This window comes from Sciurus vulgaris (assembly GCF_902686455.1).
Source record: "Sciurus vulgaris genome assembly, chromosome: 7".
Classification (NCBI taxonomy): domain Eukaryota; kingdom Metazoa; phylum Chordata; class Mammalia; order Rodentia; family Sciuridae; genus Sciurus; species Sciurus vulgaris.
Window position 1 is genome coordinate 28,802,467 of NC_136467.1, and position 18,750 is coordinate 28,821,216.

General features: G+C 39.0%; 1 protein-coding gene across 3 annotated transcripts in view; it reads left to right on the top strand.

Annotated features, from left to right (window-relative positions):
• MAP3K5 (mitogen-activated protein kinase kinase kinase 5) overlaps positions 1–18,750 on the top strand; it is a 210,643-nt gene that overhangs the window by 183,438 nt on the left and 8,455 nt on the right. For all 3 annotated transcript variants that reach the window (XM_079146205.1, XM_079146206.1, XM_079146207.1), the window contains 3 exons: positions 1,309–1,494; positions 5,132–5,237; positions 17,200–17,443. In XM_079146205.1, the coding sequence (XP_079002331.1) occupies positions 1,309–1,494; positions 5,132–5,237; positions 17,200–17,443 (536 nt within the window). The remainder of the gene's footprint in view (positions 1–1,308; positions 1,495–5,131; positions 5,238–17,199; positions 17,444–18,750) is intronic.

Here is an 18,750-nt window from a genome sequence, read left to right on the forward strand (position 1 = left end):
AAGCTTCCAGTTTCTGAATAACTCACATTTTCCTGTTTAAACATATTTTCTTGGTGTTATTATTTTGCCTGTGAATTTTTTAAAAAACAAAATAAGACAAAATTGATAATTGTTCCAAGCCTGACTTAAAAATATCCCCTTGATGACAGCTCTTAAGCTTTTCAATATAATTTTTTTCTCATTAAAACATAAACATGAAACAGAGCTCCCAAGTGAAAATACAAATATATTGAGAGAAAGAACTTGATGATGCATTTCTCTTTATTTTAATAGATTCCTAGGGATTGTAATTTTCACAGCCCAGTTGAGGAATTTAATGGTGCAGTAAGAAAATGTACAATATGAGATAGAAATGAACATAATAAAAATCCTGTTCTTTCTTAAAGTTAAATAAGGATAAATACTGTATTTGCTTTACATAAGCAATGTGGGTGCTTTGCTCAAAGTAAAAAAAAAAATCAATTTGAGAGAGGAATTTTGTATAAATATTATATTTTTAATATACAAAAAAATCTATTGACCCATTCTTCTAACTGAATGCTTCATTGATGGGTAAGGAATGGTTTCAAGAAGGGAGTATGAGATTGGCCCCCAGCAGTTGTGGGCAGTTGACTTGCTTTAGGCCAGTTGAAATACCAGGAGCATGTGGTAGTGGACACACATAGTAACAAGAGTCTTGGATTTTCAAGGAATTCCAACCACAGTCCCTGGCTGAACCTTACAGAGACTGAAACTAGAGTATGATACCAAGGGACTTCAAGGTCCCGGAGTTTGCACATCTTTTCTCTGCCTGGGCTGCTGTAGCCCTTTTGGTGTGCATTTCTGCTTCTGTCTGCTTCTCTTCTTCCACCCTGTTATCATTCCCAATATCATTATTTTCTCTTCCTTTCTTATAATTGGATGCTTTCATGACCCTATTTTATGACCTCTCTGTGGGCTGACTTTAAGATCCTATGGCCCATTGCCTGAATCTCCCTTAAGGTCTCAATTATAATTTCTGAGAACAGTACTCTCATTGCCTCAGCCTGCCTCTATGTAGGTAAAACTTTGTGTGTCTGACTGTATCCTGGCTACTGATTAGTGTGTGGGGTAAGTGCCCTTTTCCCCAAAGTCTGATTGCTTCTTGATGGCAGAAGCAGTGGTAGTAGTGGTGGCTAAGAGGGACCATGGAGTTCAAACGGTGGTCTTTTGCTTTAACAGGTGACACTTCGGAGCCTATTTCTTCTCAGAAAGGATTGTAGAAATAAATGGTTTGTCTGTGACTGATATATGTAGCACAGCATGACTGAGAGATTTTTTTATTCACAGGGGGCCGAAGAACCTAAACTAAAATGGGAACACATTACAACCCTGGTCACGAGCCTCAGAGAGTTTGTGAGGTCCACTGACAGAAAAATCATAGCCACCACACTGTCAAAGCTGAAGTTAGAGCTGGATTTTGACAGCCATGGCATCAGCCAAGTGCAGGTGGTCCTCTTTGGATTCCAAGATGCAGTAAGTATAACTTTTTGCCAATGGTTGCCCACAAACTCCGCTAATATTAGTTCTAAAAATAGGATAAAATACCGGTTTTAGTATTATTTTTTCCAATAATTTCAATGAACTCTGTTTTCTTTGGATGAGCAATAGGAGATATTTGCCTTTCTGCATGTCTATAAATAATGGGATTTGTTTTTTTGCGTGCTGGTATCTTTCAAAGATAGACATACATAAAACTAAATCACCATGGAAAATAGCAAAACATGGAAACGTCTACTCTGACTGGACTTTCTTCTTATGAAATCATGTAGTGGGTCACTATTTATTTTGGCAACTTATAGCAACGTAGCACACTGTAGTCATGCACTTTGTAATGCAATACAAGAATTGCCATCTAGTGGCCACTGAGAGCAATTTAACAGTACACATAGGAATGGTCACGGAATAAAATCAGTAATTTTTTCCTCCTGGTTTTTCTCTGGTTTCTATATTTTGAATATGCTTATTTCATAAATATCCACTATGTCCTGACCAGAAACATAATTCAGAGTATCGATCATGATTTAGTCAGTTTTTCTTGCTGTTGTGACTAAAGGACCTGACCAGAACAACTGTAAAGGAGGAAAATTTTATTTTAGGGCTCACGGTTTCAGAGCTCTTAGTTCATAGAAGGCCAGCTCTATTCCTCGGGGCTTGAGCTCAGGTTGAAAATCATGTTGGGAAAAGTGTAGCAGAGGGAAGCAGCTCAATATCATGATGATCAGGAAGCAGAGAGACTCCACTTGCTAGATACAAATATATCAAATATATACCTCAAAGCCATGCCCCCAATACCCCACCAGCCACACCCTACCGTCAGGTACCACTCAGTTAATCCCTGTTAGGATATTAATTCACTGATTGGGTTAAGACTCTCACAACCCAATCATTTCTCCTCTGAACTTTCTTGCGTTGTCTCACACATGAGCTTTTAGAGGATACCTCACATCTAAACCATAACAGACCATCACTGAGTAAAAGTTAATCCACATGCTCTAGTGAGAGATTGCTGATTACTCTAAAATTGAGTTGCTGTACAACATAAACTAGAAGCCAGTTTTGGAAGCCTGATTCAAAACTCTCTAATTCTTGGGTAACCCTTATCTGTGGAACTTTGTATCCAAATCATCATAAGCCACTTCCAGAAGACCCTTACAAGGTGTGGGAGACAGAAATAAGAGAGTTCTTCATGACCTGTAGTATAAATATGGAAGCAGGTTGTACAATATTATTTCAATTCCAGAAATTAATTCACTCCAATGCGTTTGTTGCTCCTATGTAGAAGGTGCCTTGACAGTTGCATTTGGAACGTCAAATCATTTAAAATCAAATGATGATCTGTCAGTGGCCACTAGTGTTCCCTGAAACACTGTATAAGTCAGTAGGTCCTTGTGCTGCATGGGTTGCAGGAACGAGTCGCAGAAAATGAAAACCACTGGCAAAGCCTACCACTAATACTAAATGCTGAAGTCATGCTTACACTGCAACCAGGGAAACACCGCCATCTGTAAATGGAGTGAAATCACTTAGCTAATTTGCACTTGCCCACATATTTGGCTTCTAGCCTAGAGATTGGAAAACCAAATTGGCTGTAGAATTCAGACTGAGAATTCTTCAGTTGTAATCCTGGGCCTCAGGCCCAGGTGAGACCCAGATACATACATACTCACCCCCACTTTTGCTAACTCACGGTTTAGGATGAGTCCAAAGAATGGACCCTGTGAGAAGCAGGTCATGTTTATAAAGCATCCCTCTTCTACCATGTCTATGACTCCTGAGGGAAATATTCTGGGTTAGTGTATTAGTCAGCTTTCAGTCACTATAAAAACTAAATCAACTTATAAGAATGAATGTTAATTTTGGCTCAGTTTCAGAGTTTTCAGTCCGTGGTACCTTGTCCCTGATGCTTCGGGCCTGTGACAGCACAACACATCATGGTGGGAGTACATGATGGAGGAAGCCTATCTATCTTACGGCACCCAGGAAGCAGAGAGAGGAAGCGGGTGGGATCCCCAAATCCCCTTCAAGGGCGCACCCCGATTGACCTAACCTCCTTCCACTATGTCCCACTTGCTAAAGGTTTTACCACCTCCCAATAAGCTCCACAGGCTGACGACCAAGCCTTTAACATATGGTCCTTTGGGGGACACGCCAACTCAAACCACAGCCATTAGTGTTATTCCAGTGAGTCAAATAAGCAGGTAAAGTGGTTTAATGAAGGTACCAGGACAAACTCAGTCTGAAAGGATATCCTGGAATAAGTGGGATCCTGGCAATGGTTCATTTGCTTGGGAGCAGCAACTATGAGGAAGTTCTCAAACTGACTTCCTTGTCACTGGGGGATTCTGATGAAGATGGACCAAGGGCAGCTGGCACTGTAACTCTTGGCATGAGTGTTTGCACTCAGGTACCATCTCCCAGTTTTGGCCGAGGTCTCTAACCAGAGCCTGTTGGGGAAATAGCCTCTTTCCTTAGAGGCCTTTGTCAACCAGCAAATAGTAGACTTAATCCAAACTTGAATTGAGCCTAATACTTAGGATAAAAGGTTGTTTTTAAAAAGGTAATGCACATGGTATATACGTATAATGGGATATTATTGTCTGCCTTTAAAAGGAAGGCAATTCTGACACACTGCTACTACATGGATGTACCTAGAGGAAGCAAATGCCAAGTGAAATGAACTAGTCACAAAAGGCCAAATACCATGATCCTCTTGTAGGAGGTACCTCCAGTATCAGACTCTTAGAGACAGAAAGAAGAATGGTGGTTTGCAGGAACTACTAGGGGGTTGGGAACTTATTGTTTAATGGGTTTAGGGTTCAGTTTTGCAAGTTGAGAAGAGTTCTGTGGGTGGATGGTGGGAATGGTAGCATAAAACGTGAAAGTACTTAATGTACTGATGGTACTCCTAAAACCAGTTATAATGGTAAATCTTATGTGTATTTTATTAGTTTTTTAAAAGAAAACAGAAAGGTAACACACACATTTATTTCAGTGTCTATTTAAATGTGTACAGCATTATCAGTCACGACAAAAAGATGTTCGTACAACAAAGATTTTTTTATGTGAATTGGCTTTCTGGAATAGTCTAGCAGATTATTCTTGTTTATGTTTACAGAGGCATAAACAACAATGGAGAAGAAACAAGGTCTGCACTGTAACAAACCTATAAGTAGCACATAAAGGCTAATTTCCCCCTTTGTTTTTCCAAATCACCAGAGTATGGGGAAGCACTTGACTATGTTAAACAGCCATTCTAAGATTTAAGGATGACATTTATTTTGTTTACTACCCAAAGGCTCTTTCTTCCTCCTTTACCCACTCTACCACCCATTCTGCAGCTATATATTCTAAGTCCCAAAGAAGCAACATTCGCATTTGGCCAGTCTTTCTTCCATTTAAATAAACTTATTTGTTGCCATGGGGCTTAATCAACTTTAATTTGAAGTGGCAGTTTTTAATTTGTTTTCTAATAGCATGAAGAAATTTGTAATTCAAAGTGAAGAAAACTTTTAGTTGTTTTTGTAGGTAGAACTTCATCCAAGTCTTTGGATCTGCTGGATTATTTGCAGTTAAATATTAGAGAAGACTGAATGTCCCACTCTTTTTCCAGGTCAATAAAGTTCTTCGGAATCATAACATCAAGCCACACTGGATGTTCGCCTTAGATAGCATCATCCGTAAAGCCGTACAGACAGCAATTACTACGCTGGTTCCAGGTCAGAAGTGTTTAATTACCCTGTGAATGTTGACTGCTTGGGTATTTTAGACTACCATTTATCTATCGTTTCTGATATATCCTTGGTGCTTTTAAAACCATGGTTACCTTTTTTAGAAAAATGTCATTTCAGAGCCACCAAATGACTTTTATCCAGTGCATGCAATCTGAACAGTGTTGTGCCAAGGAGAGAGTTGAGTGAGGAAGGTTTGCTCCCTTGTCTTTAAAGAACATGCTTAGATATTGGGGGAGAAAAGAAAGAAAGAAAGAAAGAAAGAGAGAGAGAGAGAAAGAAAAATATAAGGTAACCCACATAAATATGCATTTCAATGTATCTGTGCCCACAAACACATTCCAATGCCATCTTTGGCAAGAACTCTAAGCAATGCAAAGAGGCTGAGGCAGGAACCATGGCAGGTTCAAAGCCAGCCTCAGCAACTTAGGGAGGCCCTAAGCAACTGTCTCAAAATAATAAAAAGTCCTGGAAATGTAGTTCAATTGTTGAGCACCCTGGGTTCAATCTCTAGTACCAAAAAAAAAAAAAAAAAAATGATAACTCTCAGACCCTCATGTCAGACTGAGTTAGAATCTGCTGACTCAGGAATTGGACTTTTTTTAAAATATTTTTTAGTTGTTGATGGAGCTTAATTTTATTTATTTATTTATATGTGGTGCTGAGAATTGAACCAAGTGCCTCACACTTGCTACGCAAGTGCTCTGCCACTCAGCCACAACCCCAGCCCCAAGGAATAGGACTTTTAAAAAGACTTTATTCTTTTAGAGCAGTTTTAGGTTCACAGCAAAATTGAGAGGAAGGTATAGAGATTTCCCATATATGACCTGTTCCCACACATGCATTGGCTCCCCCAAAATCAACCTTCCCCACCAGAATAGCACATTTATTATAATCGATGAAACTTTATTATCACCCAGAGTCCATAGTTTGCATTAGGGTTCACCCTTAGTGGTGTATATCCTAAGAGTTTGGTCAAATGTCTAATGACATGTATCCATTATATAGAATATTTCTGTAGCCCTAAAATTCCTCTGTGCTCCACCTACAGGAATCTGATTTTATTACAGCTTTCAGGTCTTTTTTTTTTCTTTTTTTTTATATACAAATTTTTAAAATTAGTGCATTATTGTTATACATAATAGTTGGGTTTGTTTTGACAAAATCATACATGCATGGAATTTAATTTACTCCCTTTCAGTCCCCATTGACCCCTCTTTTCCTCTCCTCCTCCCTCCACCTATTCTTCCCCTACTCTACTGGTTTTCCTTTTATTTATTTCTTTTTAATGGGTGTTTTAAAGACACAAAGGTGAAATTCCCTGTGGTATATGTATACATGCACATACTGTATTTTGCCAAATTCATTCCACACCACCCTCCCTTTCCATCCTTCCTTCCTCATTCTCCTTTTCCACTGATCTTCCCTGTATCTGTATGATATCAGACCCCTCCTCCTCTTTTTCCCCTTACGTTGCACTAGCTTCCACATAGGAGAGAAGTCTGCAAAAGTGCAAACCCCAGGACAGGAGGGATGCTGGGCAAAGGTCCTTTTTAGGGAGAGGGGGCATTTGGCCCTTGATTTCCACAATTTGGCTTATTTTGCTCAGCATAGTGTTCTACAACTTCATCCGTTTACAACAAATGCCATAATTTCATTCTTTGTGACTGAGAAAAACTCCATTTTATAAAGGTACCACTTTTTCTTAATCCATTCATCTATCAGTGGGCACTTGGGTCTAGTTCCATAACTTGGCTATTGCAAATTGTGCTGCTATAAGCATTGGTCTCAGGTCATTTTGATGGACAGCCAAATGGAAATCACTGTCTAGATATAGCCCTGGCTATATTGCCAGTGAGATTCAAAATGGGTAGCACTGATGTAATGAAACTATGGAGTGAGTGAGGGGTGAGTTGACACTCTGTGGAAAACCTCCAAAGTGTTTTGATAGTCTGTGCATTAATAAAAAGCGTTAACTAAATCTCTTCTACCCTATTTTTCTATGGTGGGAGTGTGGATAGAAAAGTAAATAGATGAATTTCTAGATATATAAATCTATTTACAGATGACATCTATACCTATATGTGAAATGTTTTATTATCCTAATTTGTGCCTATAATATAAAGTATTCTAAAATAGAAATTTAAAAGGATAAGCTCAGTATGAAATATTTTAAAATTTGAAGTATTTATACCAAGTTTTTAAATCCATGTCAACCCTCCAAGTTGTAGAATTCCTTCTTTTCTCAGACTACCTTGTTTGACTTGAGAGTTAAGACGCCAACCAAGCTTGTTATGGTTTGAATGTGAGGTATCCCCGAAGGCTCACGTGTGAGACAATACAAGAAGGTTCAGAGAAGAAATGATTGGGTTGTAAGTGTCTTAACCCAATCAGTGCTTTAATCCTCCAATTGAGATTAACTGAGTGGTAACTGAAGTGGTAGGGTGTGGCTGGAGGAGGTGGGAACTGAGTGTGGCTTTGGGTGTATATTTATATCTGGAGAGGGGAGTCTCTGCTTCCCTCTACCACGCTCTTCTGCCATGATGTTCAGCCTCTGCTCAAGCCCTGAGGAATGGAGCTGGCCTTGTATGGACTGAGACCTCTGAAACCATGAGCCCTCAAACAAACCTTTCCTCCTCTATAATTGTGCTGGTCAGATCATCTAGTCACAGCAGTGAATAATTGACTAAAACAAGGCTCAGTCTTTATATTAAACATTAGTAAAGAGTGATAACATTAGTAATATTAGAAAGACACATAAGTAGAAGTTCTAATAACCCCAGACCTGTCCCCTCTCTCTAGAACAGACCTTCACCCCGCATCCTGCCTGTCCTGGGGCTTGTGCTTTTGCATACTTCAGAGCTCTGCTCTTTTGTTTATTTTTGGTACTGGGGATTGAACCGAAGGGCACTTCACCACTGAGCTACATCCCCATCCCTTTTTTAATTTTAAGTGACTGACAGACTTCAAAATTGTGATTCTCCTGCCTTAGCCTTCTGGGTTGCTGGGATTATAGGCATATACCACCATCCCTGGCTTCAGGTCTCAGTTCAAAAGGCACTTCCTCAGAGCATCCTGACCTGCAGCCAAATCTAAAGTGGGCTCTCTTGGTCATTCCTTCTCCTTGAAAATGATTTTCTCCCAGTGTGACACTTACTGCCATCTGAAAGTACTTTTTGTTTGTAGTTTATATGACTGTTACCCTCACTAGAGGGTAATCACGTCTGTTTTATGTTATTTTGTGGCTATCATAGTATCCAGCATGGTGCCTGGAAAATAGTAGGTCCCCTGATAAATATTTGTTTAAGTTTGACCTGCTCATAACAAATTAGGGTGGAAAGTATGTGTAACTTAGAAAAAAATTTTAGAGAGACTTTGAAACATATGCTTAGCATTTAGAGGTGTACAACTAAGAAATTCATGCTTGAGGAAGTCAACAATACTTATATTTAGATGATTTATCGTTCAGATAAGCCTGAGCATGGGGAATGTACTATAGAGGGGTGTGTCTTGAAAGACACCAGGGGAAGGGGAACAGGTGTAGATCACTGAGCGGGGTGGGTGTGGGCCATGAGTTAAGCTTTAAGAATGCCCAAAAGAGTAAAAGAGAGAGGGATTATATTTTGAAATATTTGAATAGCACATGAATGATTTGGTAATTAAAAACAAAAACAAAAAACTTACTTTTAGTGCTGTTTGCTGATTTCCTAAATGCTGTGTGGTATCCGGGAATAGAAAAAGAATGTTGGTGGAAAACTGGTAGAATCAGAGCAAAGTCTACAGCTTAGTGAAGGCACTGTACCAAGGTTAATTTCTTGGTTTTGAGGAATATACCATAGTTATGTCAGATGGGGTGAGGGAGAGCCAGAGGTTGCATACCAGGATTTTTTGTGCTTTCTTTGCAGTATTTCCGTAAATATAAAATTATTCCAAAATGAAACACTTAAAAAGCTAAAGGAACTGGTAATCACATTGTGGGATGTACCTGCTAAAGAAAGTTGTCTTTCCAACATGAAATTGGTTTTCTCAAGGCCACTAAGAGTTTCTGATTTTGATTGGAGATTCTGTTTGACAGCATTTTTTTTTTTAAGTGGAAATTTTAGTGGAGAATTACATGGAAAAGGTACATTGTGTGTTTCTCTCAGGGTAGGGCAAACCAATATACAATATTTACATCCACTATGAAAATGGTGGAACATGTGGACAAGACAAAGTGATTTCTGGCATATGACAGTTCCATCAGTTTTCCAAATGGTCCTAAGGATCTTGTTTCACAGTTTTAAGTGCAAAGAAGATACAAATTACAAAATCAGTGTCTTCAGCAGGGTGTACTGCTGAATACCTTTCATCCCGTTATCTTGGGAGGCTGAGGCAGGAGGATGGAAAGTTCAAAGCCAGCCTCAGCAATTTACCAAGGTCCTAAGCAACTTAGTGAGACCCTGTCTCAAAATGAAAAATAAAAAGGACTGGGGACGTGCTCAGTGGTTAGGCACCCCTGGGTTTAATCCCTGGTACCAAGAAAAGAAAGAAAAAAAAAAAAGAAAAAGTGACTGTTTTCACATTCCCCTAATAAAAATCCCTTTTAGAGGATAAAATACTATAGTAAGCCTATTAAATTTCAAGACAAACTGAAGAAAGCAATAGATTTAAAAGCCTGCTATCATTAGTGCTCATATTTCCTTGATCTGTGCACTTAGGGAACCTATATCTTGGAGAAGTGGTTGATTCCAGGCTTGGGACAGGAGAAAAAAAAATGAGCCCAGGACATCATATGGTGCCAAAAAGTAAGAGAATGTCCAAAAAGGATGGGGACTTATTGAAAGGACACTGCAGCTAACTTGAAGGAGTTGGCTCCAATAGTCTAATCTGGAACAATTTGAGCAATAAAATAAAGTAATGATAGAGTTGAGTTGTAGCTCACATAACAAAATAAATATCCATGAGTCCAGATTGATATATAAATAATTGAATTAATAAATATACAAAAGACAAGAATCAGCTCTTTGTAATAGTAGAAATTCACTTGACAAATGTAGAGGGAAGGAGGGAAATAGAAAAATCACCATTGGACAAACACCACAGTAATAATTGTTGCAGGCAAAGACCATCCATAGTTGCTAACATTAGTAGGCGAAAGAGTGATGAGAAACAGGATATTGCAATGGTTTCAAAGTCTCTCTACTGACTTCAAAAGGTAAACAGTAATTTTACACTGCAGGACCCCTCAGACACCCCCTCAAGCAAATGATGCTGCTGAGCATCAATAGTGGTAAGACACGTTGCATCACGTACCCCTCATCTGATGCCCTGACAAGGCACAACAGCTTGTCTGTGTTTCTTGGCCAGAATGCATGATCTGAACCCAATCATGACAAGACCAGGTGATCCTAAAATAAAAGACATCTGACCAGCTGTCCTCAAAAGTGTGAAGGTTGTGAGAGATAAAAGAGTCCTAGTCACAGGTTGGAAGAGGCTAAGGAGACATGACAACCAATTGCTTGAGGGATTCTCTGTCAGAAAAAGGACATCTGTAGGAAAATTGTAAGGTAAGGTCTATAGATTAGTTTCTTGAGTTAGTGTTAATTTCCTCATTCTGATATGTTGTAATAAGATATAAAGGTTAGGGCAAAATGCTAAAGGGTATAAAGAAACTCTATACTATTTTGTAACTTTTCTGTTTTTCTAAAATTATTTCAAAATAAAAAAGTTTTTTAAAAAAGCATTTAGTCTTCTTGCTTCTAAAAGAGCACATGGAACAGAGAGCACAGCCCCATGTCCCTTAAGAGTTTTTTTCTCAAATTATTTTCTCACTTATTATCAAGAATTCACCTTTAGAGCCAGGCATGGTAGTACACACCTATACTCAGGAGACTGAGGCAGGAGGTTTGCAAGTTTGAGGACAGCCTGGACAACTTAGTGAGACCTTGTCTCAAAAAAAAAAAAAAAAAAAAATATATATATATATATGTGTGTGTGTGTGTATAAATATAAATATAAATGTAAATGTATGTATGAATATATTTATATGTACATAAATGTACTAATAGGGCCAGGGAGATATCGCTCAGTCATAGAGTGCTTCTGCTCTCAATCCCTAGTAGCAAAAAGAAAGCCTTTAGATTATTGGCAATATTAAATATCTGTCATTACTTCTCAAGTACAGTCTGAGTGTGGACGACAGAGAAATGGTGAGTATAGGGACCAGGATGGTCATGCTGTGATAGAGTAAGTGATCATGCAGGCTGCTCCCTGTATCAGTGATCACCCTTAAAGGCTGCTCAGAGCACTTGACATTACTACCAGTTGTTAGACTGAATCAGGCCCGTGTCCCAGGAACACATTAATATACAATGAGTGCATTGGGTGTGGTACTCATTGAGGAGCTTGATGTGGCAATGGAAGGTTGCACTCACAAGTATTGTGCTTCTGCTTGGTATCAAAACACCTGTGTTGAAGAAGGTTGGACTGGATATTTCCTTTGGGAAGTTAAACATTTGAGGGAGGGAGGTACCGTATTGTTTCTTCCCTTCATGCTGTTTTGGAAACATGCATCAGCTCCACTTTCCCATACATGGGCTTAAGTGCCATCCACTCGTTACACCCTGGGAGTTCCAGTCTTGCTCCTGGCACATGCTCTCTCCTTACACAGTCCTCTCTGCTTGGTCCCTAAGCAAGGTTTTCCCTCCTCCAGAACCCTGCATAGGCCCTTCAGCTTCCTTGAATCTGTCCTTGAGTAAACCATCCTGGATTTAGTCACTGCCCTTGGCACTCTTAATACATGCATGTACTAGTCAAGGTTCTTTGAAGAAACAAAACAGCAGGACATAGAGATAAAGGCAGGGTCAGGGGAGGAAGAGGACTTATGGGAATCGGCAAATGTGATTATGGAAGCTGAGAGGCCCCGTGATTTGTTGTCTGGAAACTGGAGAACAAGGGAAGTCGGGATATAGTTCACTCTGAGTCCAGAGACCTGAAAACCAGTGGAGCTATTGGTGGAACTCCCTGTCAGAGGCTGGAGGCCTGGGACCCGGGAGCACTGACACCTGAGAGCAGAGAGCAGGAGAGCAGATGCTCCAGGTCAGGAAAGGAGAATCCGCCTTCCTCTCCTTTGTTGTCTCTGCAGGCTTCTCTTCAATGCACTGTGAATCTCACTTGGAACTCGGTCTGTGCCTGAGATCCTGTGAGATATGGTTAGCTGTATTAAATTGTCCTTGTAATTCCATGTTATCTTTGTGCATGCCCCTAGGACTCCTCCAGACATTTGTCTTAGGTCTCCTTCAGTGTTACTTCTTGAGGACAAGGACCAGTTGCTCTGTTTCACAAGCATATTTTACAGTATCTACACTAATGATAGGTACTCACCCCCAAGACATTGCATTGGCTTATCATTTTCTACTTTTCAAATTATTTGAGAGAATTTTTAAAATCATTTGTACATATGTAAAATGATAATTTAAATGGTATGGAGTTAGGGGATATTTAATATAAATAAACATCACAAAATTTACCTCCTAAAAAGCGAGATTATAATCAACAGAGCTATAAAACTTTTGAACAATTGAAAAAAAAAATTCAGTTTAGAAACTATGAAGGAAACAAGAATAATTTTAGAAAATGTTCAAAGTCCTGATCTTCTAACTCAGTCTGGAATTGTACTATCTTAAATTTTTGAAGAAATATAATCCTAGTAGGATAGCTCTGTCAGTCTACCAAGTTGTTTTTTTTTTTTTTTTTTTTTTTTTAATTGTTGTTGTTTTAGAGGAGATTTAATTTTTGGGGTCTGGTAAAAACCTGTTAACATTTTTCACAATGTTGAGTTCAGTAATACTGCACAATCAATGGGAAGAGTGTTATTTTGATGAGACGAAAGCTCCAGACTCCATTCTTAAGAAGTTACACCTCATCTTTTTTGGGACTGTTGGTGTCTAGGTGTTTTCCCTGTGAATTTTTTCCATAACAAATGCCTAGTATATGCTAGGCCCTAATATGTCTAGCTCTTGTATTAGGTTCTTGGTTTACAAAACTAAAATACCTGTTTTGAGTGAACTTCTGCTATATAGATAAATTAGGAAATGGAATAAAGGACACAAAGATTAGAAATGGGATTTGGGGAAAAGAAGAGATAAAGTAGAAAGCACAATAGAGGTAAAGTTTGGTGAGTCTAAGAGCTAAGGGATAAGGATATGGAGAAACTAGTAATATTGTGCACTGGAAATCAGGGGGTATATGGGCAGCTCCTGTGGAAAACAGTATGCAAGTTCCGGAAAAGATTTAAAATAGAATTGCCATGTGGTCCAGCAATGCTTTTTCTGGGTAAATATTCAAAAGAACTAAAAACAGGATCTTGGAGAGTTACTGTAGCATACCCATGTTCCCAGTAGCACTGTTTATAACAGCCAAAAGGTGGAAGCAACCCAGGGGTCTATCTGCAAATGAATGGAGAAACAAAAAGTGGTAGATAAATTCAGTGGAATATTATTGAGCCTTAAAAAGGGAAGTCATTCTGACACATGTTGCAATATGGATAAACACTGAAGTCATGGGACGTGAAATAAGACAGTCATGAAAAGACAGATACTGTGTGATTCCACTCCTAGGAGGCACTGAGGGTAGTCAAATTTGTAGAAACAGAAGGTAGAATGGTAGTTTCCAGAGGCTGAGGGGAAGAGAAAATAGAGAGTTATTGTTTGGGTTTTGAGTTTCTATTATGCAAAATGAGAACATTCTGGGGACAGGTTGCCTGACTATGTGAATATACTTAATACTACTGAACTGTGTGCTTAGGAATGGTCGAGACAGTAAATTTTGTTATTTAATTTTATTTATTTATTTATTTATTTATTTTTGGTACTGGGGATTGAACTCAGAAGTGCTTAACCACTTAGCCACATCCCCAGTCCTTTATTTTTTGTTTTGAGACAGGGTCTTACTAAGTTGCTTACGGGTCCTGCTGAGGCTGGCTTTGAACTTGTGATCTTCCTGCCTCAGCCTCCCAAGCTGCTGGGATTATAGACGTGCACCACCATGCCCGGCTTATGGTTTACATTTTTAAAATGATAGTAAAGCACTTCTTTTTTAGTTTAGTCAAAGAGATAAACCTGACCCTGGGGACATACTAGTTTTTGTTTTGAGCAAAAGCTGATGAGTTAGATAACTGGATTTGCAGTTCCTGCCCAACTGACATATCCAGGACCTTCTGGATATAACAAGATTGGGGCCAGAAGGGTAAAGCTTGTCATTACACATTACAAGTACTTAACTTTTATAGAGTAGAATGAGAGTCAGTAAAAATCCATGGAGAGTGAGCAGAAGTGTGAAGGGTAGAATCCCAGGTTCGGCTTGTCCGGGGACAGCTGTAAATGAAACGTCTATGAGAAGAAAAGTGGCGGCCAAAGATTTAAAGGGCAAACACTACACACAGGTCAAATAAGTGAAGACAGTTACCTAGAGGGCCTGACTACTGGCCTTCAGTGACCCTGCTGTCACAGCCAACTTGGAGTGGTGGGATACGCTCCCCTCCTCCACATGTTATTATTATTATTATTACTTTTTTTTTACCATTTTTTCTCTTCCCACATTTCTTATTGGTGTATTATAGGTGTACATAATGATTAGCTGTTACATATTCATACATGCACACAAAATTACAATGCATTTAGGCCAATATCATTCCCGAGCACTTCCTCCCTCCCTCCCCTCACTTGCCCCTTGGTCTCTTTCCTATACTGGTCTCCCTCTGATTTTCATGAGATCCCTGCCTCCCCACCTTCCTTTTTCCTTTTTCTTCTCTAGCTTCCACATATGACAGAAAACATGAACCCTTTGCCTTCTGCTTTTGTCTTATTTTGCTTAACATAATGATCTCTGGTTTCATCCATTTTCCTACAAATGTCATTTCTTTCTTTATGACTGAATGAGACTCCATTGTGCATATATACCACAATTTCTTTATCTGTCCATCCCGTGATGGACACCTGGGCTGGTTCCATAGTTTGGCTATTGTGGATTGTGCTGCTATAAACATGGGTGTGCGTGTGTCACTGTAGTGTGATGACTAATTCTTCAGGATAAATACTGAGGAGTGGTATAGCTGGGTCACCTGGTGGTTCCATGCCTAGTCTTTTGAGGAAGTTTCATAATGATTTCCCTAGTGTTTGTACTAATTTGCAATTCTATGAGCAGTGTAAAAGTGTTCCTTTTCTTCCACATCCTCTCCAGCATTCATTGTTTGTATTCCTGAGGACTGCCATTCTGACTGGTATGAGATGAAATCTCAGTGTAGTTTTGATTTACATTTCCCTAATTGTTAATGATGTTGAATATTTTTCCATATATTTTTTGGCCATTTGTACTTCATTTGAGAAGTGTCTGCTTAAAATAATTTGCCAATTTATTAATTAGATTATTTGGGAGGATTTTAGTGTTAAATGTTCTGTGATCTTTATATATTCTAGATATTACTTCCCATCAAAAGAAAAGATAGCAAAGTTTTTCTCCCATTTTGTAGGTTCTCTATTCACATTCTTGTTTCCTTTGCTGTGCAGAAGCTTTATAATTTGATGCCATCCCATTTATTAGTTCTGGGCATTATTTCCTTTGCTTTAGGGATCATATTGAGAAAGTCTTTGCCTGTGCCTATATGCTGGAGTGTTGGCCCTACGATTTTTCTAGGAGTTGCATAGTTTCTGGTCTAATTCCTAGGTGTTTGATCCATTTGAGTTGATTTTTGTGCAGGGTGAGGGATAAGGGTCCAGTTTCATTATTTTACATATGGAGGGATATTGAATTTTCCCAACACCATTTGTTAAAAAGGCTGTCTTTTCTCCCTATGTTTTTGGCACCTTTATCAAGGATCACATGACTGTAAGTGTTCACAAAGGTTTTTAACCTGTGGTTCATGGACTCTTGGGACAAGCTTTAGAAAGTCTATACAAACCTAAGAAATCTAAGCAAAATGTTGTATGGATGTATTTTTCTTTGGGGAGAGTTTCTGACTTTTATCAGGTTCTTGGTGGTTTCTATGATCCAGTAAAAAGTTCCATGTCCCAGAGCATATGGTGTCAAAATCCAGCATTTCTACTATCCAGATTTCACTTAAATTATTCCTTTTAATGGACCATTTGGAGGAACTAGTCCCAATTTATATTATCTTTTCTATGAGAAGGTATCACCCAAGTTCTTAAGTGGCAGGCAGATAAGCTCATGTTATGCAACATATTTAAGCTAGAGATTTGTACCATTTGCACTTGAACTTCTAGCAGTTAGTCAACAGGTTAGAGTAGGACATGCAGTAAAATCAACCCAGTTGTCAGAGATAAATCTCAGGCATATGTGTGGTATCTTTATCATCGGCCTTGCATCCCCTTGCATTTTAAACGCTACAGGAAAAAATATTCTTGGTACTTAGCTTTTATCTAAATGATCTCTGTATATTTCACTTTCCTTATTTCTAAGCAAGTTAATAGTTGCTGGATATTGCGAGGTGTGGTAGCACACGCCTGTCATCCCAGCTACTCAAGAGACTGAGGCAGGAGGATCACAAGTTCAAGTCCAATCTGGGCAATAAACAGATACCCTGTCTTTAAAAAAAAAAAAAGTTGCCAGGTATTACATAATATAAAAAGAATTTCACTTGTATAAGCATTTAAAAAATTTTCTTAGTAAGTTTTTATGTCATTACCTTTCTTTCAGATTTTAGCCTTTTCCCTGTGTCTTTATCTATAATGCAAACTGTTTTCTTGTTTGAATTAGATCATTCTGAGTTCCTGCAGCCTGTGAATCCGACATATTCACTGGCAGAACAAATCTGAATTAACGCGCAGAAATCCTTACTTTCGGAAGAACAGTTTGGAATTCATATCTTATAGAGGAGGATTGATATTCATATCTTAAGATGGGATGGCAATCAGTCATGTTTTATTAATGCTGTTGTTGATATTATGCCAAACAGAACTGAGGCCACATTTTAGCCTTGCTTCTGAGAGTGATACTGCTGATCCAGAAGACCTGGATGTAGAAGATGACCATGAGGAACCGCCTGCAAATCAAACTGTCCGAAGGGCCCAGGCCGTCATTGAAGACGCTGTGGCCACCTCAGGGGTGAGCACACTCAGCTCCACTGTGTCCCACGATTCCCAAAGTGCTCACCGATCACTGAATGTGCAGCTTGGAAGGATGAAGATAGAAACTAACAGGTAGGTCCCATGGAAGCCGAGTGTGTTTTTGGTCTACTTTAAAAGCCTGATCCACGGGAGGTATAAAATATGATTCCTTTACCTCATTCATGTAAACTTGATTCAGTGCTTTTTTTTTATAAAAGTAGTCTCTTTTGCCAGATACTGCTTTCTGCCCCGACTATTTCAAGCCTTCTTTAGCACCTTTTTTTTTTGTTTACTTATTTTTGATACTGCTAGGGGTCAAATCCAGAGGCTCATGCATACAGGGCAAGTCCTAACACTGTGCTACATTCAGCTGGGCACCATTCCTTCAGTTGGTACTTTATCTCTAAGTGCACTGAAAATTTCAGAGCAACTGAGTTGCAACCTCCTAGACCGTCTTGGGACCCAAAGACTCAGGGCAGCATGTTCCTTCCCATAGATAGCTGAAAGATACAACAGAGCCCGCATTTTTGAAAGCCCACGATTCGGAATATCAAGTTCTTTTAGGAAAAGATTTCTGCTTCAGGGGACAAAACAAACTTTGCACGTTAGAACATTGAAAAGATGATAGATGACCACATTTATGATTCCGTTTAATTTTTTAATATGCTGTGACATACCTGGACTGTAATTTGTCTTTGAGAATTTGGTAGCATAGAACCCACCCAATCAGGTTTTTAAGTGAATAGTAAATACTTCTGTTCTTCACAGATGTTGGTACAGTTCAAGGTCTGAATCTTTATGATTTATAGCTTCCTGTGCTGGCTAATGTTGAAACGTGGGAAACTGACTTTATGGTTCTGGGTTAGCAATGAAAAAAATTTTTTTTCAGTAAATCAGGGAAAGTTGTTCAAATATTTAGAAACCTGAGTTAAAAATTCAAGTTGTTCATAGAGAGATAAAAAAATCTTCTTTCTAGTCATAAGTTCTGGATTTTTTGTTAAATATTTTTAATTTGGAGACAGGGTCCTACTGAGTTGCTGAGGCTGGCCTTGAACTTGGGATCCTCCTGCCTTAGCCTCCCAAGTAGCTGGCAAGAGTAAGTGGCAGGTATATGCCACTGTGCCCAGTAAGTTTTTTTAAGTAAAACTTGGATTCCAAACTTAGTACAAAATTCATCCGACATTCAGAAACACAAATTTTGGTTGCATGATTTAGTAAATCCATACATACTTATCTTGATTTGCATAGATACTCTTTTTTGGTTCTGGGGATTGAACCCAGAGGCACTTAACCACTGAGCCACAGGCCCAGTCCTTTTAAAAATTTTATTTAGAGACAGGGCCTCGTTGAGTTGCGTAGGTCCTCACTAAGTTGCTGAGGCTGGCTTCGAACTTGAAATC